Source organism: Felis catus, chromosome B4 (genome assembly GCF_018350175.1).
Source record: "Felis catus isolate Fca126 chromosome B4, F.catus_Fca126_mat1.0, whole genome shotgun sequence".
Taxonomy (NCBI): Eukaryota; Metazoa; Chordata; class Mammalia; order Carnivora; family Felidae; genus Felis; species Felis catus.
In genome coordinates, this window is record NC_058374.1 from 36,976,811 (window position 1) to 37,002,089 (window position 25,279).

The 25,279-nt window shown below is 36.2% G+C and overlaps 1 protein-coding gene across 13 annotated transcripts in view; it reads right to left on the minus strand.

Moving 5' to 3' along the window:
- The window catches only part of ERC1 (ELKS/RAB6-interacting/CAST family member 1), a 515,425-nt gene that overhangs the window by 358,465 nt on the left and 131,681 nt on the right, over window positions 1-25,279 (minus strand). For all 13 annotated transcript variants that reach the window (XM_023256613.2, XM_023256607.2, XM_023256611.2 and 10 more), the window contains one exon: window positions 10,179-10,346. In XM_023256613.2, coding sequence (XP_023112381.1) covers window positions 10,179-10,346 — 168 coding nt within the window. The remainder of the gene's footprint in view (window positions 1-10,178; window positions 10,347-25,279) is intronic.

A 25,279-nucleotide genomic window follows, 5' to 3' on the forward strand; every position in this document is an offset into this window, starting at 1 on the left:
TTAATTCATCATAATTGGATACATTTGACCATAAGATGAATAAATCCACTTGCCAGAGAATTCATACAAAAAATTTTAATCAGACAGCTGAACTTCATCAAATAAGCCTCTACATCTGTATAAGACACTGTTTCAAAATGTACAAATGAACTTCTAGAGAAAGATGGCTCTAATTTTAGAATTATAAAATTAGGAACAAATTTAAAGTGAAATATATGAAAAGTTTTTTCTTTTTTTTTTTTTAAAGATACTTTACCCTCTTTTTTTTGTTTGTTTCATGTTTATTCATTTATCTTGAGAGAGAGACTGCAAGCTAGGGAGGGGCAGAGAGAGGGGGAGAGAGAGATCCAAGCAGGCTCCACACTGTCAGCACAGAGCCTGATGAGGGGCTCAATCTCACAAACCCATGAGATCATGACCTGAGCCAAAACCAAGAGTCAGTTTTTCTTTTCCAAAGAAAATACAGATATATACAAAGAGAGATGGGGTTTTTCTTCTTAAGCCTTTTTTAAGTTAATATTCAAACAAAGGGAAACTAATAAACACCAATGTACCAACCATGCAAGTTTAACAACACTTAATCTGCTTAGTTATTTTCATTTATGTCAAATAATATTTATTATATACATATATGTTATGAAGTATGTGAATAATAAGTTAAATACATACAAACTCATTCCCTATCTTAAGATAGTTACATATCCCTTCTTATGCCATTTCCCTTGCCTTCCCTACATCTAGAAGAATGACTCTGCTGAATTTTTATCCTAAACATTCCTTTGCCCTAAAATAAGAGGCTCCATTGTGTGACTATACCAAATTTACTTACTCATTCTTCTCTTAATGAACATTTGTAGACTGTTTCCCAGTTTTGTTTTGTTATAGCCAAACAAGGCTACTATGAGCATTCCTACACGTATACTGGAGTTCATCTAAGGTATCTGTATCGGGGAGGGTATGCTTATGTTTAACTTCATAACTCCTTCCCAAAATATTTGTACCAATTTAAAAATCCAACAGTGCTCTTCAAGAAAACCAGGTGCCATATTTATTGACACTTGATACTGTCACAGACTTCTTAATTTTCACCAACAGAGCATAAAAGTACAGGTATAAAATTGTATGTTAATCTGGTCTTATTTTACGTTCTCTTGGTTACAGTCAGGGTAAATACTTCTCATATTACCTACGTTTTACTTATATATACATAGGTTATAAAAGTACAAAAGTATGCATCCTGATCCAATATATGAGGGCATTCATAAGTACCAAAATTAAGTGTTCAACTCTGGGACAGAATGGAGGACAATACTATCAAGTAAAGATATGCCAAGGAACATAAACTGTATTTGAATTTTCACTTCTTTTTTTAATTTATTGTGGGGGAGGTGGTGACTAGCAGAGAGAGAGAGAGAATGTCAAGTAGGCTCTGTGCACTGAGCCCAACACGGGGCTCGATCTCACCAACCATGAGATTGTGACATGAGCTGAAATCAAGAGTAGAGTCAGATGCTTAACCAACTGAGTCACCCAGGCACCCCTGAAGTTTTACTTAAGCTGAGTAACTACCATTACTCATTATTCTCTATATTCTTTGCATCTCTGTAACAATTAGTTATAAAATGTAAAGACGCTAATATAAATAACATAATAAGCAAGAACATAGAAAATATCATACCTATGACCTTTCTTGAAAACCTATTCAAAGGAATTCTAGGGCAATCAAAAATTAAATAAAAATTTAAACCTTGGGGTACAAAGCAGGAAGATGGCAGGGAAGACCCTAGGCTCACCTCCTCCCATGAACACAACTAGATAACTATCAAATCATCCTAAATTCCCCCAAAATCAACCTGAGGATTGACAGAACAAATTCCACAACTAAAGGCAGAGAAGAAGCCACATCCACTGTGCAGCTCCTGGACAGAAGGCAAGCAAACGACCTGGGGGCAAACAGCATGAAAACAGCGATGTGAAGAACACCTGAGGTACACGGTGCAGAAATTATTCACTCTTCTTGGAGCGCTACCCTGAGAGGCAGCATTCATGGAGACACCTCTCTGGGAACAAGGGAGCTTACAAAGCCATTTCCCTCCCCTACCCCCTCATCTTAAACACAGAACCATCTGCAAGAGGCAGCACAGTGCCCAAAGGCTGACTAACTTGCTTACACTAAGCTCCATGCCCCTGGGCTCTAGTGGAACTGCCCTTCTCAGTCACCCTTGCCCCAACCCGAGCATAGCAGGCCCCTCCCCCAGAAGACCAGCACAAAGCCCTGCCCATACCACATCTCTGGACCAGAGAGTTTGGCAAGGCCTCAGTTACAGTGGATATGATGACAACTCTCATTTCACAAGCCAACCAGACCACACCTAGCTAAAACTCACCACATTCAGGCCAGAGACAAAACACTGCCCACAGGAGGCAAGGAGAGCCTCTGCAGATAACTGACCCGAAGGACAGAACAACCAGAACACAAGAGCAGACTGCACAGAGCACACACCAGAGACAGTCCCTGAGATGCCAGACCCTGGACACTACCTTAACTCTTCTTCGTAAATCCATTACTTTCAGGAGCAGGAGACATTAACTGGCTTTTCTAACATGGAGAAGAAGACAGAAACTTAGACGAAATGCAAACACAGAGGAATTTATCCCAATGAAAGAACAAGATAAAACCACGGCCAGAGATCTAAGCAAAACAGATATAAGGAACATGACTGATGAAGAATTTAAAGCAACAATCCTGAGGCACCTGGGTGGCTCAGTCAGTTGAGCATCTGACTCTTGATTTGATTTCAGGCTCCATGCTGAGCATAAAGCTTGCTTAGATTCTCTCTCTTTCCCTCTGCCCCTCTCCCCCATTCACACACTCTCTCTCTTTCTAAAATAAAAAATAAAATACACATTCCTTAAAAAAACAAAGCAACATCATAAGGATACTCACTGGGTTTGAGAAAAGAAGACATCAGTGACACCTTTACCACAGAGATAAAAGAGCTAAAAAGAATCCATAAGAGAGAAGAGTGCAATAAATGAGACTAGAAACATACCTGATGCATTGAACAGCAGGCAGGAAGAAACAGAGGAATGAAATAGAAGAGAAAGTAATGGAAAGCAATGAAGATGAACAAAAGAGAAAAAAGAATTATGCAAGACAAGAACAGACTTAAGGAACACAGTGACTCTGTCAAATGTAGTAACATTTGTATTATAGGAGTCCCAGAAGAAGAGAGAGAAAAGGGGGCAGAAAAATTACTTAAAGAAGTAATAGCTGAAAACTTCCCTTATCTGGGGAAGGAAATAAATATCCAAATCCAGGAGGCACAGAGAAATCAACAAAAGCAGGCCAACACCAAGACATACTGTAATTAAATTTATAAAATACAGTGATAAAGAAAAAATTTTAAAAGCAGCAAAACAAAAGAACTCATTAACTTACAACAGAAAACCCAGAAGGCTAGCTGGAGATTTTTCAACAGAAACTTGGCAAGCCAGAAGGTAGTACCATGATATATTCAAAGTGTGAATGGGAAAAATCTGCAGCTGAGAACAATATATCCAGCAAGACTATCATTCAGAATAGCATGACAAATAGTTTCCCAGCCAAACAAAAATCAGAAGAGTTCATGAGCACTATAAGCCAGCCCTGCAGGAAATATTAAAGGGGACTCTTTGAGTAGTAAAAAGAAACCAAAAGTGACAGTATGAAGGCAGGAAAAACAAAAGCAGTAAAAATGAATATTTCTGTAAAAAACAGTCAAGGAACTCACATACAAAGGATATAAAATATAGTAACATATACCTATAAATGGGGAGGAGAGGAGAAAAGAATCGGTTCAAACTTGAATGACCATCAACTGAATATAGACTGATATTTGCAGAACACGTTGGTAACATATATATATACAGACCTAATGGTAACCATACATCAAAAACCACTAATAAACATGCAAAGAATAAAGAGAAAGAAATCCAAATATATCACTAAAGAAAATCAGAAAAACATGAAAAAAAGAAAAAAATGAAAGGATCAGAAAAAATCTCCAGAAACACCCACAAAACAAGTAATAAATTGGCAATAAATACATATCTATCAATAATTAGTTTGAATGTAAATGGACTACATGCTCCAATCAAAAGACATGGGTATCAGAATAGATTAAAAATACAATATCCATGGGGCGCCTGGGTGGCGCAGTCAGTTAAGCGTCCGACTTCAGCCGGGTCACGATCTCGCGGTCCATGAATTCGAGCCCCGCGTCGGGCTCTGGGCTGATGGCTCAGAGCCTGGAGCCTGTTTCCGATTCTGTGTCTCCCCTCTCTCTCTGCCCCTCCCCTGTTCATGCTCTGTCTCTCTCTGTCCCAAAAATAAATAAACGTTGAAAAAAATAAAATAAAAAAAAAATACAAATACAATATCCTTTTATGTGCTGCCTACAAGAGACTCACCTCAGAACTAAAGACACCTCCAGATTGAAAGTGAGGGGAGAAACATTTATCATGCAAATGATGTCAAGTAGCAGGAATAGCAACACTTATATTGGAGAAACTAGACTTCAAAACAAAGATTGTATGTAACAAAAGACGGAATGGCACTATACAGTAATGAAGGAGACAATCCAACAAGATATAACAATTATAAATATATATGCACCCAACATTATTATAATGGCTTATAACACACTGGACCAGATGGATGTAACAGATATGTTCAGAACATTCCATCCTAAAACAGAATACACATTCTTTTCAAGTGCACATGCAACATTCTTCAGAACAGATCACATACTAGGTCACAAAAGAGGCCTCAACAAACACAAAAATTGAAGTCATACAAGAACCTTTTCTAACCACAACAGTATGAAACTAGAAGTCAACCACAAGAAAAAAGTCTGGGAAGACCAGAAATACATGGAGGTTAAACAATATGCTACTAAACAATGAATGGGTCAACTAAGAAATTAAAGAAGAAATAAAAAGTACCTGGAAACAAATGAAAATAAAGACAAAATGGCCCAAAACCTTTGGGATGCAGCAAAAGTAGTTTTAAGAGGGAAGTTTACTGCAGTACAGGTTTATTTTAAGAAGAAAAATCTCAGATAAACAGCCTAACCTTACGCCAAAAGGAGCTAGAAAAAAGAATAACAAATGAAGCCTTAGGGTCAGCAGAAGGAAGGAAATAATAAAAATTAGAGCAGAAATAAAATGATATGGAAACTAAAGAAAAAAAATAGAACAGATCAAGGAAACCAGGAGCTAGTTCTTTGAAAAAATTAATAAAATTGATAAACCTCTGGCCAAACTTGTCAAAAAGAAAAGAGAAAGGACCCAAATAAAATCGCAAAAAAGAGAGGAGAAATAACAACTAACATCACAGAAATACAAACAATTATAAGTGAATATTATGAAAAAATATATGCTAATAATTGGACAACCTAGAAGAAATGGATAAATCCCTAGATTACAAATTACAAGAGCTGAAACAGGAAGCAATAGGAAACTTGAATAGACTGATTACCAGCAAAGAAACTAATAATCAAAAATCTCCCAACAAACAAAAGTCCAGGACCAGATGGCTTCACAGGTGAACTCCAGCAAAAATTTAAAGAAGAGTTACTATTCATTCTTCTCAAACTATTCCAAAAATAAAAACTTCCAAATTCATTCAATGAGGCCAGCATTACCCTGATACCAAAACCAGATAAAGACATCACAATGAAAAGGAGCTATAGGCCAAGATCCCTGATGAACGTGGATACAAAAAGTCATGATAAAAACCCTCAACAAAGTAGGTTTAGAGGGAGCATACCTCAACATCATAAAGGCTATATATGAAAAACCCACAGCTAATAACATCCTCAGTGGGGAAAACTGACAGCTTTTCCTTTATGGTCAGGAACAAGAAAGGGATGTCCATTTCTACCACTTATATTCAACTTAGTACTGGAAGTCCTAGCCACAGCAATCAGACAATAAAAAGAAATAAAAGGCATCCAAATAGGCAAGGAAGAAGTCAAACTTTCACTATTTGCAGATGTCATGATATTATGTATAGAAAACTTAAAAGACTCCATGAAAAAGACTGCTAGAACTGACAAATGAATTCATAAAGTCTCAGGATACAAAATCAATCTACAGAAATCTGCTACATTTCTATATACCAACAATGAATCATCAAAAAGAGAAATTAAAGAATCAATCCCATTTACAATTGCACCAAAAACAATTAAGATACCTAGAAATAAACATAACCAAAGAGACAAAAGATCTATACTCTGAAAAACATAAAACATGGATGAAAAATTGAAAACACAAAGAATGGAAAGACATTCCATGCTCACCATTCAGAAGAACAAATATTGCTTTTTTTTAATGGTTTGTTTTTTTTTTTTTAAGAGAGAGAATTTGAGCAGAGGAGGGGCAGAAAGAAAGGGAGACATAGAATCCAAAGCAGCTCCAGGCTCTGAGCTGTCAGCACAGAGCCCAACATGGGGCTCGAACTTCAGGGAACTCTGAAGTCAGAAGCTTAACCAGCTGAGCCATCCAGACGCCCCAGAACAAATATTGTTAAAATGTCTATGTTACCCAAAGCAATCTAAACATTTAATGCAATCTCTATCTAAATACCAACAGCATTGTTCACAGAGCTAGAAAAACAATCTTAAAATTTGTATGAAACCACAAAAGACCCTGAATACCCAAAGCAGCCTTGAAAAAGAAAAGCAAAGCAAAGCAAAAATCACAATTCCAGACTTCAAGTTATATTACAAAGCTGCCGTAATAAAAACAGTATGGTACTGGCACAAAAACAGACATACAGATCAATGGAACAGAATAGAAACCCCAGAAATGAACCCACAATTACATGGTCAATTAATCTTCCACAAAGCAGGATAGAATACCCAAAGGGAATGTCTCTTCAACAAATGGTGTTGGGAAAATTGAACAGCAACATGAAAAAGAATGAAATTGGACCACTTATACCACGCACAAAAAGAAACTCAAAATGGACTAAAGACCTGAATTTGAGACCTGAAACCATAAAAATCCTAGAAGACAACACAGGCAGTAACTTCTTTGACATTAGCCATAGCAACTTCTTTCTAGATACGTTTCCTGAGGCAAAGGGAACAAAAGCAAAACTAAACTATTGGGACTACATCAAAATAAAAAACTTCTGCACAGCAAAGGAAACAATCAACAAAACTAAAAGGCAACTTATGGAATGGGAGAGATATTTGCAAATGAAATATCTGATAAAGGGTTAGTATCTGAAATATATAAAGAACTTATAAAGCTCAACACCAAAAAAATGAATAACCCAATTATAAAATGGGCAGAAGACATAAACAGACATTTCCCCAAAGAAGCCACAGAGATGTCCAACAGACATATGAAAAGATGTTCAACATCACTTATCATCAGGGAAATGCAAATCAAAACCACAATGAGATATCACCTCACATCAAAATGTCAAAATGGCTAAAACCAACAACAGAAGACACAATAGGTGTTAGTGAGGAGGTGGTGAAAGGAGAACCCTCTTGCACTCTTGGTGAGAATACACTGATGCAACCAGTCTGGAAAATAGTATGGAGGTTCCTCAAAAAGTTAAAAATAGAACTACCCTAAGATCCAGCAATCGTACTACTTGGTATTTACCCAAAGAATACAAAAGCACTAATTAAAAGGGATATATGCACCCCTATGTTTATAGCAACCTTATTACAAAAGCCAAGATATGGAAGCAGCCCAAATGTCCATCAACTGATGAATGGATAAAGAAGATGTGGCATATATATACAATGGCATATTACTGAGCCATAGAAAAGAATGAATCTTGCCATTTGCAATGATATGGATGGAGCTAGAGAGTATGCTAAGTAAAATAAATCAGTCAGAAAAAGACAAATATGGTATGATTTCACTCATCTGTGGAATTTAAGAAACAAAATAAATGAGCAATGTAAAAAAAGAGACGGGGGTGGGGAGAGAGAGGGCAAACCAAGAAACAGACTCTTAACTATAGAGAACTGACAGTTACCAGAGGGGAGGTCAGTGGAGGGATGGGTAAAATAGGTGATGGGGATTAAAGAGGGCACTTGTAACAAGCACCGGATAATGTATGAAAGTGTTAAATCACTACACTGTATACTTAAAACAAATATTACACTGTATGTTAACTAGCTAGAATTTAAATAAAAAATTTAAAAAACAATTTAAAAAAAGAAAAAAAATTATACCTTGGCAATAGTTAGCTGTGACACTGTAAAACTAGTAACAAACATTAAATTCACTTAAACACAGAAGTAAAAGCTAAACAATATGAATTATAATTATAGTAAAAATGTCTTTCCCCCTTGAAAAGCAACACATTGTAAATCCATAAAGTATTATGGATTCAATAAGACAACAAGGCTTACCAACAAAAATCAAGATGGGAGAGATCATAAGTAAACTATTTTTCATAAAAAGTAGTCAACAGATGCAGATTTTTAAATTTGTTAAATCAAAAATACTAATTTGAAAATATATATGCACCCCTATGTTTGCTGTAGCATTACTGATAATAGCCTAATTATGGAAGCAGTCCAAGTGTCCCAACAATAGATGAATAGATGACTGGTGTATATATACATACAATGGAATATATTCAGACATTTAAAAAAATGAAATCTTGCCATTTGCAATAACGTGGATGGAGCTAGAGAACATAATGCTAAGTGAAAAAAAAGTCGGAGAAAGACAAATACCGTATGATTTCACTCATATGTGGAATTTAAGAAACAGAACGAATAAAAAAAAACAGACTCTTAACTGTAGAAAACAAATCAATAGTTAACTGAGGGGAAGTGTGTAGGGGATGGATGAAATAGGTAAAGAGGATTAAGAGTATACTTATCACAATGAGCACTGACACAGGTATAGAATTGCTGAATCACTATATTGTATACACTGTATGTTACCTATACTGGAATTAAAATTTAAAAAGAAAAAAGAAAAAATAACAAAAATTATTTTAAAAGTAAGCATGTCAGGAGAAAGAGTGATGAGGAGATTATATGCATAATAATTTAAATAATTTATCTTGTTGACAAGATATAGTCAACAGATATTTAAAGTGATCAAATATTTATGGTTACATACAGGAAGCAAATGAAAACCAAACTAATATACTATTGGTAAAATACAGGACATGGTCTTCTGTACTACAAAGAAAAGGTGAGGGACGCCTGGGTGGTTCAGCTGGTTAAGGGTCCAACTCTTGATATCCTCTCAGGTCATGGTATCATGGTCGTGAGATCAAGCCCTGCATTGGGCTCCAAGCTGAGCATGCAGCCTGTTTGGGATTCTCTCTCTCCTTCTCTCTCTGCCCCTCCCATGCTCATGGGCACTGAATGAATGAATGAATAAATAAGAACTGAATGTGAGGTTTAGTAAAGAGAGTTTTATTCCTTGGCTATTGTTAGAGGTTAAAAATAAAAAAAAATTTTTTTACATGTATTTATTTTTGAGAGACCGAGAGAGACAGAGGAAGAGTAGGGGAGGGGCAGAGAGAAAGGGAGACACAGAATCCGAAGCAGGCTCCAGGCTCTGAGCTGTCAGCACAGAGCCCAACGTAGGGCTCAAACCCATGAACCTTGGGATTATGACCTGAGCCAAAGTCAGACGCTTAACTGACTGAGCCACCCAGGTGCCCCAGGTAGAGGTTAAAAATAAACTGGAACAAGATCGAATATTTCTAATCTGTCATCTCAGTGGAGATGAACAATAAATACTACTGTCTACTATAACTGTTATCTCAAGAGTATCCCTTACTTAAGCTTAAAAAAAGGGAGGGGAATAATTATTGATACTTTTCTTATTTACTCCAGAGTTAGCCTCTTACAATCATGAAGAACCTACAAGTAACCTACAAAGCGACCTATGAGGCACTTTTCAGAAACAGCAGCATCAAAAATACTATGGACACTAAGTGCATTTACTTTAAAAATTGAATATGCAGAGCAGTTTTAACAATCTACCTACTGCAACAACACTTTCATTTACTAACCATAAAAATATAAACAGTGGAATAAGAAAGAAACTTTGACAGAATTTAGGTATAACTTAGTGGTAGGAATGGGGATGTATGGTAAGTGTAGGAAACTAAACTCAGAACACCTGCACCTTACCTTCTTCTGAAGAACATTAACCTTTCGCTCCTTCACATCCAGCATGTCCTTGAGGTCATGTATCTCTCCAGCTTGTGTCCCCTTCTCCTCGGCCATATCCTGAATTTGTTTTGTCTTCTTATTCAGCATGGTTTCCTTCTCTTCCAAACGCAATCGGAGAGCATCCACCTAAGAATGTGACATTTTTACAAATGATTAAATGAAAAGAAAGGAATGTAATTCCTTCCAAACAGATGTGTACAATTGCCCAAATGATACTTATATACTAAGTGTTCATTAGAATCAATAAAATACCACTCTAAATATAATCATTGCTATTTAGAAACTAAACCATAAACCTTATGAGCAGTTTTGTAATAAAAATAAAATTTACATTAGTTAAATATACGATATAGCAGGATAAATAGATCTGAATCAAGGGACAAAATGGAGACTTGTTATAAAGAGACTGAGTTTTGCCACTTCTATAAAAGTAGTATAATCTACAACTATGCTTCTCAAACTTTAGGTGCATTACAATCATCTGGAGGGTTTAAACAGATTGCCAGGCCCAGCCACCAGAGCTTCTGATTCAATGGGTTTAGGGCTCATGAATTAGTTGTGGGGTTTTTTTTTTTTTTTTTTTTAATGAATTAGTTTTTCCAACAAGTTCCCAAATGATTCCACACTGCTTTAGAAATCTAAAATTAGAAAGAAAACCCTAAGTATCAATCACCAAGCATGACACTTACTGTATCACATAATACAAACTAATGGTAGAATATGATGCTTTTTAGACAGACAATCCCATAATGCACTGAGACATCTGTACAAAGGAAAGCAAAGGTCTATTTTCAGACCCCAAGCCTAGTCAGCTGAAGCCTAGCATCCAGTTACCTTTATCCCCCCCAAGTTTAACACTTCTCACTAAATATAATTTTCAAATAACTAGAAACCTAATAGTAGTGCATATTTTTAAATCCACTCAAAGCAAATTTTATCAAGCATACTCATTAAATTTATTTTGAGTTTGTTTCTTTGTTTTGCTTTTCCACTAGATTTAAAGTTCAGCAAGTAGTAACACATCTATTATAGCAAACGAGGGAGGTACATTTCTTTCATTTTAAGACAGTGTGTTGTTCAACAGAAATATGTTAAGTCCTATGCAAACCACAATGAAACTTAAGCTTTCTAGCAGCTACATTAAAAAATAAGAGATAAAATTAATTTTAATACTGTATCTTGTTTAATCTATCTACAATACTGTCATTTCAAACATGTAATCCATATTAAAAACTATTAATGAGCCATTTTACTTTATATTCTTTGTTTCATACCAAGTCTTAAAAGTCCAATGCATATTGTAATTTTTATTTACATCATATCTCAATTTGGACTACCATATTTCAAGTCTCAATGGCCACATGTGGACTGGTGGCTTCCACAGTGAAAGTGCAAATCTAAGACATCAAGTATATTTCTATAAAACATCTTTTTTTTTTTTTTTTTAATTTTTTTTTTTCAACATTTATTTATTTTTGGGACAGAGAGAGACAGAGCATGAACGGGAGAGGGGCAGAGAGAGAGGGAGACACAGCATCGGAAACAGGCTCCAGGCTCCGAGCCATCAGCCCAGAGCCCGACGCGGGGCTCGAACTCACGGACCGCGAGATCGTGACCTGGCTGAAGTCGGACGCTTAACCGACTGCGCCACCCAGGCGCCCCAAAACATCTTTAACCTAGAACTTGTCCTATATTATTTTTCCTGGCTAATTAACCAGCCCACAAAGAAAAAACAGGTAGCATGAGTAATGACTCACATTTAAAGTACACCAAAACTCTCAAGGACAATCTAATATTATATCTAAACTATAAGGTATTTGAGACCCAATACTGTGTATGGTAATACTTACTGCTAAGTATTATGGAAAATATCCTATGAGACTAGTCTCATTTGAGACTGCTATAGTTAAGTCATTACATACTTACAAATTATGTTGGTCTGTGCTGGAAAGGAAAAACATGTAAATAAACTAAATTTTACTCTGCTAAACTACACTTCTACCAACCACTTCAACGTCACTAGTCCCACCAAGCCAGAAATTGGGGAAGTAATCTTTTTAGGCTCCATTTATAATTCTTTACCACAAATTCTACCATGTCCCTTCAATAAATACCTGTCACTTCTAATTTTCCTGTATTCTATTTTAATAGGAAATATGGTAACCTTATTATATTCTGGAAAGGTCCACCTAAGAACTTTCAAACTCTTAAATTCTTATTTCTGAAACACAACTGTTTTCTTTCTTCTAGCCTACTAAGTTGTCTCTTTGTGCACAGCATAACCTCTGATCTAAAATCTCTTTTCTATCATTCATCCCTATTCTGGTTTTACTTCTTTTTCTCCCAGCCTGAACAATCATTCAACACAGCCTCATAGCACCTCCTTTTTATTTTAGTCATATTCATTTTACACATCTTTTCTTCTCTATTAAATGGTTTTCTTCATCCTACTCTCAGACTTCTGAACCTTTCTGCATACGGTCATGTATGTGCTTGCCAACCATACCTACGGTAAATTAAAAATCCTCACAATTCTATCCTCAAGCATCATATCTTCTTCACTTGCATTCTCCCTGTGGAAAACTTCACTCTCCCCTGGCGACCTGGAAAACTGGGACTGAGAAAAAGTAGCTATAAATAAACAATAGCAGGAATTAAGATTAACTCGTCTGTCTCCAGATCCTTCAATCTTAACCACTAATTCTGTAATACACTACCTCACTAACAACTAGAGAAAAAAGAGTATATATGATTTCATATATGTAAAATTCGAGAGAATGTATATTAATTACAGTAATAGAATAGAACACTAATAGATCAAGGTTGCCTGGGAAGAGGAAGAGGGGGGAGTAGTAAAGAATATCAGGGAAAAGCAAAAGAAAGGAATTACAAAGAGGTACACGAAAATCTGTAGGACATATTCATTATCTTGACTGTGGTACTGGTTTCACAGGTGTGTGTGTGTGTGTGTGTGTCAAAACTCACCAGACTGTACATTTTAAATATATGCAGTTTATGTCAATAAATTTTTTTTAATTTTTTAATGTTTATTTATTTTTGCGAGAGAGAAAGAGACAAAGCGTGAGCTGGAGAGGGGCAGAAAGAGAGGGAGACACAGAATCCAAAGCAGGCTCCAGGCTCCAGTGGTCAGAGCCCGATGCAGGGCCTGAACCCACGAACTGTGAGATCATGACCTGAGCCGAAGTCAGAGGCTTAACCGACTGAATCACCCAGGTGCCCCAATAAATTTTATTTTTTAAAAAGCAAAAGCAGAAAGTATGGTATTTATTAAGAAATAAACCAACAGACCTTTGCAAGAGAAACGGGAGCCGAGCTCACAGACCCACACATACAGGAACCCATACATATAAAAAACAGAGGTGATACTATAATCAGCAAGAAAAGGACAGAGTATTCAATAAACTGTCTTTAAACAATTGGCTACCCATACTGATGAAGGGGGTCAGATCTCTAACTCATACACAAAAATAAATTCTAGGTAAATTAAAGATTTTATATTTGAGAAGCAAATCTTTAAAACTTTTAGAAGGAAAATATACGAAAATACTTTTAAATTTAAATTTAAAACTTCTGCACATCATGATACTATTTTAAAGTGTTTTATTATTTAATCTCTATTTATGTGCCTGAAATATTTCATTCTTAACAATACTAAGGAAAATACAGGAATATTTATAGTTGCTTTAAAAATGTAGATATTTTATAAGCTGGCAAAACTAAATAGGATCCAATACTGAATTTCAATTTTCAAAATTTATGACCATTTACAATCACTCCAAAAAAATTTAAATGCCTAGGTATAAGCCTAACAAAACTTATAAAGGATCTATATGCTGAAAATTACAAATAAGAAATCAAAGAAGATCTAAATGTGTTCTTCCCTTGAATACTTTATGAAATGTAAACGACATGTGTTAAGATAGCCAGCCTATTTAAAATTTTTCTCAGAGATATGGAAAACTAAAAGATTAAAGTGATTTTAAAAAAAATGTGTTTACTGACAAACAGTAGAACTACAATAAATAAAACCCAGTGAATCCAAGAAATATAACAACTAAAAATATACAGTTTTGGTGCCTGAATTCAGCACTAAAGACCTCAGAGCAAGAATTAAAATTCAATGCAAAAAAGATTAATTACATGATTTCCCCAATAGTCCTTTCTAAAGTGCAAGATGACAAAAGTCTTTACATTTCCTTGGTTTTCCATCACCAACCTATTAAAATCAGAAACACTCTACCATGCAAAGAAACAAAAAAAGTCCACAAGACAATGTCAGAACTGAATATTGATTCAATTTGAAGAAATGGACCACCACCACAGAGCAAAGACCTTTGTGGAATATGAAATTCACAACCAGGCTGCTTAAGATGCCAAAAGAGCCCACTGACCCTTATCCACTTGGCATTCAGGCACAGCTCAAGCTGGCCTGTGTGGCTACTAATCCTATTTGACAGTATCAGATTTGGTTCCTATTAGCTGAATCTATTACAGGGCATCAGTCACGGTGATTCAAGAATCACTGACCCTTCTGCACAGTTAAAGAGGTCAAAGTCTTAAAAAAGTACACGTCAGAAAATTTTAAAATAAATCATATACTAAATCATTTGCACCTAATTTCTACATTCTCATTTGTATTTTGTATACTGCATATTCTACTTCTCTCTTTTTTAATGCTTATCTATTTATTTTGAGAGAGGGAGAAAGACAGCAAGCAGGAGAGGGGCAGAGAGAGATGGAAACAGAGAATTCCAAGCAGGCTCTGCACTGTCACTGTCGAGTCCAATGCAGGGCTCAAAGTCATGAACCATGAGATCATGACCTGAGCGAAAGAAGTGGGACATTTAACCGACTGAGCCACCCATGTGCCCCTGAATATTCTACTTCAAACACATATACTATATATCCCAATAAACACAAGCAAAGACAAAGCAACCTCCTAAAAGACATTTCACTCAATATCCCTGAAATATATTACTGAATTCTTATTATAAAGGCAAAAAGTCCAGACATTTAAATTTGTAGATAAGTCTTAACTGCCTAATTTCTTTGTCTCTCAGTTCTTCTCAGCATTAATTTCAGAAAAATGAAATGTTTTCCTTCTGTGGGTAAGAAATCAGAATACAGGGGCGCCTGGGTGGCGCAGTCGGTTGAGCGTCCGACTTCAGCCAGGTCACGATCTCGCGGTCCGGGAGTTCGAGCCCCGCGTCGGGCTCTGGGCTGATGGCTCAGAGCCTGGAGCCTATTTCCGATTCTGTGTCTCCCTCTCTCTGCCCCTGCCCCGTTCATGCTCTGTCTCTCTCTGTCCCAAAAATAAATAAACGTTGAAAAAAAAAATTTTTTTTAAAAAGAAATCAGAATACAGCAGAAATACATCCCTCAGCATTTCTACGTTTCTCATTCTGTTGGTACCAAAGTCTCATAGGACAATAACTATAAGACTTCATATTTCTGCTTCTTTACCAAAAGTACCTAGATATCCTAGCTGCATTTGTACATTAGATCCCTCACTCAGCTAAGTGACCTTGGAAATGTGCCAGTGCTAACCAGTCATAGATACCTGCATGCCATTTTGAGGGAATGTCAGGTATGAGACCCACAGGAATTGGTGACTGAAAAAAAGTAAAAAATGAAAACTCTTGTATTAAACATACAAACCTTCAGTGTAAGAGTAGCTGGAAATGCAGGCTTTGGTATAAAATAGATCTCATATAACAAATATTAGGTACAGAAATACTCAAGTCCATAGTAATTAGCATTACTAAATGATCTTGTCTTTACTAAGTATTCAATTCGAATCACTTACTGTAATACACTTTTTCTTGGTCTACTTTTTTTGTGCATTGAAGAATTTAAATGTGTTTGTCTGGAGATCTAAGATAAAAATAACCACAAAAACCACTCTGCTACTACTAGATTAATTGCTCTGAATTCTACATTGATCTTTTTGGTTTGGAGTGAGCTAAGTTCATAGTACAATTTTGTGTGAGGTCCATATTTTGCAAACCACAAAAAAAAAAACACATTCAGGAAAGCCCCTCAGAGACGAGCTGGACACATAATCATCACCCTAATACCATTCCTGGTAGGAGGAATAAGACCTTGTTTATTCACATCAACTGCACTGGAGGAACAGCATCCACCTAGCTTGCCAAGCGTCAAGGTCTGTGGCAAACAGGTTATGCCAACTTCAAAAACACAGAAGGTTTTTCTCTACAAGATTTTCTCTACCATTGGACATGAACAGAAAAATGGCTACCCGGCTCTTCTGGACTCACTTCTGATCAAAAGCTATCAACTCTCTTAAGCTATCTTATTTACATCATGAATCTAAATACACAATAGCAGTAGTAACTGCATGGATACAATAGCTTGTTTACTAGAACTCCTATCTTGGCTTTGCCATGATTCACTCCTTTCTGATTCTCTGACCACAACTTTTCAGTTTTCTTTGCTGGCTCCTCTGTCATTTTCCCCTCCTCACACCTCACTTTATATAACTTCCTCTGGAGAAACCAATTCAATCCTAGGCTACAGACACCACATCCATTATGACAGCTTCCAAATCTTTATTCCTAACCTCAACCAGTTCTAAAACCCTGAGATTTTAACAAAATATTCTACTTAACCCAGATTTCCACTGAATATTTAGTTTAGACTGAGATTTTGGAGTGCCTGAGTGGCTCAGTTGGTTGAATGTCCGACTCTTGACTATGGTTCAGGTCATGATCCCAGGGACAGGGGATCAAGCCCAAGTCAGGCTCTGTGCTAAATGTGGAACCTGCTTGGGATTCTCTCTCTCTGCTCTTCCCCTGCTCACACTCTAAAATGAATAGAATAGAATAGAATAGAATAGAATAGAATAGAATAGAATAGAATAGAATAGAATAGAATAGAATAGAATAGAATTTTTTTTAGAAACTTTTCCTTTAAAGAACCTTTAAAGATCCCCTAGTGAGGTCAAACATTAATGTAGATTAAATCTGATGGTGTTTATATTACTTTCTGCATTTCTTTCTGTATTTGGCAGTATTTCATAAACTTTTTAAAAATTACTAATCTAAACTCTGTATTTTAAAGCTGATGAGGGGCACCTAGGTGGCTTGGTCAGTTAAGCATCCAACTTTAGCTCAAGTCATGATCTCGCAGTCCGTGAGTTCAAGCCCTGTGTCAGGCTTTATGCTGACAGCTCAGAGCCTGGAGCCTGCTTTGGATTCTGTCTCCTCCCTCTCTTTGCCCCTCCCTCACTCATACTCTGTCTCACTCTGTCTCTCAAAAATAAATAAATGTTAAAAAAAAATGTTTTTTCAAGCTGATGAATCAACGCCCAAACTAAGTGATTTGCCCAAGATCACTAAGTATAATTTCCTATCACCACATTTCTCACTAATCTCATCTAGAACGGAGGCTGAATGAAGGACGCTGGACCACAAGACTGACAACACCCACAAGTAAACGTTCTTTTAAAAGGCTATTTTGGCAAACAGCATTGAGCTGTTTAAAGCCTTATACCTGACAAAAAGTTGAAGAGCTCAGAGAAACATCAAAAAGGCCAAGGATATAGATGTGCCTTTCCACAGTACATAGTTTATTTGTACTTTACTCACGAAGACACACACACACACAGAAAAGTTGCAAATTTAGTCTAAAAAACCAATGTCAATATTGTCTCCACCTGAAAATTCATAGTAAAGACAACACAATAACAACTACACAAAGTATATAGTAATAAGCTATATTCAGCTATGTAGCCTCAGTAGAAATGTTAATGTTGGTCTCTGCAAATCTGATAATGCAGGGCAGTTGGCCAATCTAGTTCTTCTACCCTGACCCCTCTAAGCCAACATATCTGTAACACTTCCTTATTCTGGTACCAGACTAAAATTAAGTAAACCTTATAATCGTGCCGGAAACCCTTAGAATCACAGAAAGAGACCATTTCTTCATTGGAAGGACCTGGTAAGCTTACCTGATTGAATCTCTCCTCTAAATCCTGGGTCTCTATATCCCTTTTAAGCAGGCTTTTCTAGTATCTGAACACCTCCAGTAAAACTCAGGTACACAGTTCCTCTCCAGAGGCTGCCCATACTCTGCTTTTACCAGGCATAAAAGCTATCTCTTATCCAGAAGTTTTAAAAGAAAAGAAAAAAAAAAGAAAAAAGGCTTTTTCTGTACTTTTATCCACTGGCCCAAGTTCAGCCCCTTAGGCCAGATGCTCTTCTACGTAATAGCCATTCAGATACATGCAGACTATCATGTACTCCCAAGAGCGTTTCTTTTCCAAGCTACCCTTCAACTATTCCTTAATATGCCATGATTTCAGACTCTTTGCATCTAAACATGCTTAAATGTGCCAACATCCTTTAAATCACTGTATCCAGAACCAATATTTTACGTCTGATTACTTTACCCTTATATCTAGGCACTTTCAAAACAAATGAAGATTGCATATGGTTTTTTGTTTTTGAAGGGGTTTTCTGGCAGCCACTATACAGATGCTTTTGTCAGTTTTTATGGGTTTGGTAGACTGATTGATTGATTGATTGGGCTAGCTTTTTGTTGGAGAGAGGGAGAAATAGAAAATTAACAATTTTTACAGTCATCCTTTTAAATTTTTATCCTGCTTGGTTTAGCCCATTACTCTCTTTAAAGATCTTTTGGAATGCTGAATTTCTTATCTAATATGCACATTACCCATCCTTCCTCCATATTTTTTTCCATCTGATTAATAAAAATATTTAACAAGGAAGAGTTAACATTCGAGGGATACATAATAAATACTACCAGAAATTTTTATGTAAGTTAACATACATCATTAAACATCACCTTTTGGGAAAAGTAAATTTAAGGTTATGAAGAAACCTAATTACCATCTTATCCAGCTTCCATTTCTCCATCTTATTTACACTGCCTTGCCAGTGCCTTGAAGAGGTATAGGTCTACTACATTTCTCATATACTCCTGATCTTCCAGACTGGAAATCCTAGATATAGGATAATAAACTATAAGATATATCTTATATATCTTACCAGATACAAGAATAATATAAAATTAGCCTGAGATGACCTAATTTTTTTTTTTTAGTTTTTAAATGTTTTTATTTATTTTTGAGAGAGAGAATGTAAGTGGGGCAGGGGCAGAGAGACAGGGGCAGAGGACCCAAAGAGGGCTCTGCACTGACAGCAGCAAGCCGAATGTGGGGCTTGAACTTGTGAACCCCAAGTTCAGGACCTGAGCCAAAGTCAGATACTCAACTGAATAAGTCACACAGGTATCCCTGAGATGACCTAGTTTTAATGTTGACTTTCAGTAATGACCATTTCCACCTCAAGATCCTTCAATATTCCATTCTAAAATAGCACTTAGGGGGCAGGACACCTGGGTGGCTCAGTCAGTTAAGCGTCTGAATTTGGCTCAGGTCATGATCTCACAGTCTGTGAGTTTGAGCCCCAAGTCAGGCTCTGTGCTCACAGCTTGGAGCCTGGAGTTTGCTTCGGATTCTGTGTCTCCCTCCATCTCTGCCCTTCCCCCACTCATGCTCTGTTTCTCTCTCTCTCTCTCTCTCTCTCTCTCTCTGTCTCTCTCTCTCTCAAAATTAAACACTAAAAAATTAAAAAAATAAAATAAAATAACACTTAGGAAAAAGCTTAGGTGCACAGAGGTGGCAATCCTCTTTGTTCTCTTGTTTGAAAATCATAGTGCCATTTGCTCAAAGCCAATCTTAAAAACTGCTATCATCTTCATGATTCCTAAATGATAATCAATAACTGATTAGTAATTTAATTTGCACCTGGGATTTAAACTGTCCTAGCCAAAAACAAAACAAAACAAAACATTTTACAGCACTTTACAGACTAAGGACGCTTAAAATGTAGACTCTGATTCAAAAGTCTCAAGTATGACTCAAGATTTTGTTTCCAATAAGTTCTTAGGTGAGTAAACACTGCTGATCTCAGAATCACACTTTGAATAGATCTCTTGAATACTTTCTTATAATTTCTCTTCTCACACATCTTGGGTATTCATTTTCATTTTTCCACTATTAGAATATACAACCTACTCTTTTCAGTCCTATGATATTCTTCTGGATGGAGAAGACAAAAGCAATCTAGATGCAGAATTTCACCTGCTCTATCATTTAGCAACCTCATACCAACAAGGAGAAGCAAGTGACAAGCTCTACCTTTTATGATCTTTCTCCAAAAGTCTTCACTTTTACTGGATAACCTTAACTAATTTTGGAGTTCTGGTATTAATGACACTATTGTTGTTAGGTTTGTGACAAATTCTTACATTGATATTTGATTGTTTTTTTTCCTACTTGTCACATTAATATCCCTTTTCTACTATTGTCTCTTGAATCTCACCCATTCTTTGTAGAGACAATTTTTTCTTTTTAGCAGTTCTTTCTATGTGATCCATAGGGAGTAAACTCTCAGTCTGTGGTAGTCTGGAAAGAAGTCTTTAACCTACTTCGAGTGATAAATGATAGTTTCACCGGCTTCAGAATTATGAACTGAGAGGGCACCTGGGTGGCTCAGTCGGTTAAAGATCTCTTCTCAGGTCATGATCTCATGGTTCTTGAGTTCAAGCCCCGCATCAGGCTCTGTGCTGCCACCTTGGAGCCTGGAGCCTGGTTCAGATTCTGCATCTCCCTCTCTCTCTGTCCCTCCCTCTCTCTCTCTCTCTCAAAAATAAACATTTTTTTAAAATTAAAAAAAAGAAAGAAACAGGAGTTGTCTAAGGTTTTCACTGACTTTGAAGGTTTTACCCTACCATATTCTCTCTTGCTCCTATTGTTGCTGTTGTAAAGCCTACCGTGGGCCTGTTAATCCTTCATAGGTAAACTATCTTTCCTCTCTCGTGGCTTTTGTTCCTTAATGTTTATTTATTTATTTTGAGAGAGAGTGAGAGTGAGTGGGGAAAGGGCAGAGAGAGAGGGAAAGAAAGAATCCCAAGCAGGCTCCACATTGACAGTGTGGAGCCCAACACGGGGCTTGAACCCACAAACCATGAGATCATGACCTGAGCCAAAATCAAGAGTCAGACATTTAACAGACTGAGCTACCCAGGTACCCCAAATTTCTGGTGGCTTTTAAAATCAGTTTATCTATGGTTTCATTATGACTTTTGGTAGGTGAGGATATCTTCCTGCTCAAGAATTATTTGCTCCTAAACAGAAGGCCCATTCCTATCATCTGGTCAGAAATATTCTCAGCAATTATCTCTTTTAAAATTGCCTCCCATTTCGTCTATCCTCCCCTTTTGAAACTCCCTTATATATGTTAGATTTCTATTTTGACAGACTTCTCTTTAATTTCTATCTTCTTATGTGTCCTATTGCTCTCCGGATAACGTCTCCTCAGATGTATTTTCCAATTCACTGTCTCTGCAGCTCTACTTTGCAGTTTACTACTACATTGTTCTTCCACTTTAGTTATTATGTATTTCTTTTAATAGTTTTAATTAATTTATTTATTTAAGAAAGAGAGAGTGCATGGGAGGGGGAGAGAGAGAGAGAAGAGAGAGAGGGAATCCCAAGCAGGCTCCACACCATCAGCATGGAGCATGATACAGGGCTCGAACTCACAAACCATGAGATCATGGCCTGAGCCGAGATCAAGAGTCAGATGCTTAACTGACTGGGTCACTCAGGCACCCCTAGTTATTATATATTTCATATCTAAAACTCTGTTTTGTTCTTTAACAACCTGCCTGGTATTATGTACAGTGTTTTCCCTTTGTTCATGTTTTAAATCCTTCCTTCATGTATGTAACAAGGTAGTATTTACTGAGTGCTATATGTGCATGCACTAACTCTCATAACATTCTAGAAGGTAATGCTATTCTCACAAATGAGGAAACTGAAGCACAGAAAGTATCAACTTACATTAACAAGTAACTGGCAAAGCCAAGATTAAAAGACACTAAACAACTACAGCTAGTGTTGCCCTTTATTACACTGCTCAGCTTTTACTCTCAATGGTCCTGAAACAACAGCCCAATAAGTTGTATTTTTTTCTTCCATTCTGAAGAGTGCTCCTATGCTTACTTCTCCATCCTTTAGTTTAATCGTTTCATTTATGGTCTCTTTCTATTATCCAACGTTCCTAAGGGTCTAATCATTCTTATTTGTTCTTACTTCTGATATTGGTTCAGAATAAATTCCATAGGTGATTAACTAATTTGGGGTAGTAAGTTCATTCTAAGCAGGGCTCTTACCTGTGGGAATCTGTGTGGACTAGGCTGAAATCTATGTTGACAGCAGCTATGCATATTCAAACTCAAAGCTCATGAGAAGACATCTTTCCTCCAACTCTAAAATCAGGTAAGTCAGTTTCTAATATTGTCAATTAATACTGGTAGGATTAATTTTTTTCTAATCCACTTTTTCTCACAAAACTCCTAGATTTACTCGGTTTCAAATCTGTACCCCATTTAGGGCCAATGTCTGCTCTCCACATGTCAGCATTAAAATATAAGCCCCTTGGTTACCAAAAAGAATAACCCTTCAGAACAACTGTAGAGTCCTTGTTGACAGACGCTCGGTGTTGGAAGGGATGAGAAAAAACAGAGACATCTGCCCTGTCAGAGAGATAAACCAAACAACTCTGAGAATCAATGTGGTAAATACACCATACCCGACATACCTCACAGTAGTTACACAGTCAGAATTACTGTTTTCACACTTTCATCAACTTGGAGAAAGAAATAAATTACTCAATCTTCAGTTCACTTAAAACTATCATTGACCCATGCAAAGTTCTATTGTGCCTTATTATTTTTCCATCCACATCCAATATCCATTCCTCCATCAATATGCAGCCATTCTAATATATTTAATATGTAACTGAATATGCATTAACTTAAAAATATAGAGGCTTATTTTTTATACATATTTTTTAACTCATATGAATGCTATATACCTCTTTCTCTTACTTCTAAATATATATATATCCATGACTTTATGATTACTTCTAAGATCACTGCTTTTGACTTTTACATAGTATTCCATGGTATATACCCACTATATTTTACTTATCCAACCCCTCTAGAAATAACCGTTGGGGCCGCCTTCAATTCCTTGTTCTACAGTGAGCACCCTTATAATACATGTTCTCCTGTGAGCCAGTGGGAGCCAACTATGCCATATACCTTACAAGCACTGAATATTAACTCAATTTCTAATTTTTACCAATTTGAACAATGGAATATATTTCATTGTCTCCAAAATTAAGGATCCCATGCTATATTTATTTGCTAACCCTTAGGTTTCCTTGTTTGTTAATTGCCTACTTAAATCCTCTCTCTCACCCTATAGTCTCTTTTTCTTACTGATTTATAAGCATTGTTTTTTTATTCTATATTCCAATCTTTGTTATTTTGGGAGGCAGTGAAAATATCTTCTAATCAGTCACATATTTGTTAACTTTGCCAGTAGAGTTCTTTCTTGAATGGAAATACTTAAATTTGATGGCGTCATTTAAAATGTATCTTAAATGTATCCTACCTAATATACCTTTTCATTAATTAGGCTTATAGGTTTCCCTTTCACACTGAGGTCTTTAATCAATATGGAGTCCACTGTTTTATCTGGTATGTGATAGGCGGCCAATTTCATTCTCTGTATGTCAATTTTCTAACACTCTTTTAACATGCACTAGTTTATGATGGTCCCATCTATATACACGTCTAAACTCTCTTTTTTCCCACTGGTCTATTTGCCCATTCCTTTGCCAGTACTACACAATTCCAGGGTGAATATTCAGGTATGTTTATGGCTCTGTGGTATATTTTCAAATCTATTAAGGCAGATCTACCCATCTTTTCCTCTTTTTCTTCACTTTAATGTTAGTATAGCTTTATTTGTCAACGTAAGTTTTAAAATTTTTCAATTGTGGTCAAATACACATAACATAAAATTTGCCATCTTCACCATTTTTAAGTGTATAAGTCAATGGTGTTCAGTACATTCACAATGCTGTATTACCAATCTCCATAACTCCCTTCATCTTACGAAACAAAAACTGTTCCACTTAAAAAAAAAAAAAAAAAACCTTCTCCATTCTCCCCAGCTCATAACAACCACCATTCTCCTTCTATCTTTATGAATGTGACTTTTCTAGGTCCCACATACAAGTGAAATGATACATCTTTTGTGACTTGTCCATGTAAAACTTAAAGTAAAATGAGTTTCTAAAAAAATACTGCTGAGTATTTTCATTGGAATTGAAAAATATGTAAATACTAATTTGGGGAGAACTGATATCTTACAGTATTAAATCATACCACTTATTGATAACAACAGATCTCTGAATTTATTTATTTTTCCTGGTATCCTCTTGTAGAGTCTTGGGCTTTCTTGCTTCTTCTACTTTTTGGAAAACATTAAATATAAAAAATGATTATTTTTTAATGTTTTATAAAGCTCTCCTGACAAGCCAAGTCACAGGATTTAGAAGGAGATAGGGTTGAGGCTGAATACCATTTTAATTTTCTATAATGATTGCTGTTCATGTTTTCTATTAATTCTTGAACCTACTTTGTCATATTTTCCAGAAATGTATTCTTTTGTTCTGTATAAGCTTATCAGAATATAATTGCTTATAAATGTCTTTTATTATTTTTAAATTGTATGGTGCTAGTAGTTCTTTATCATTCTGTAAGAGACATTCCTATCTGATTAGACTTTTTAAAACAACACTTAGTTTATTCTATCCTCTACTGATTGCTTACTTAGTATCTGTTACCCTCCATTTTACTGTTTTTTTGGTTTTGTTATTTTTTTCCTAGTTTCCAGACTTATATACTTAGCTTATTTGCATTTACTCTTTATTATTTTCCAATAAACATAAAAACTAGACATTTCCCTCTAGATACTAGACGATTAGTTGTACCCCACAGATTTTCTTTTGCTTTCTGTTCCATTCTCCTTCAACCCATGGTCATTAAGTAGTATATTTTCATCACTAATTCAAAAAGATACATGCACCCCTATGTTTACTGCAGCATTATTTCCAAAAGCCCAGATATGGAAG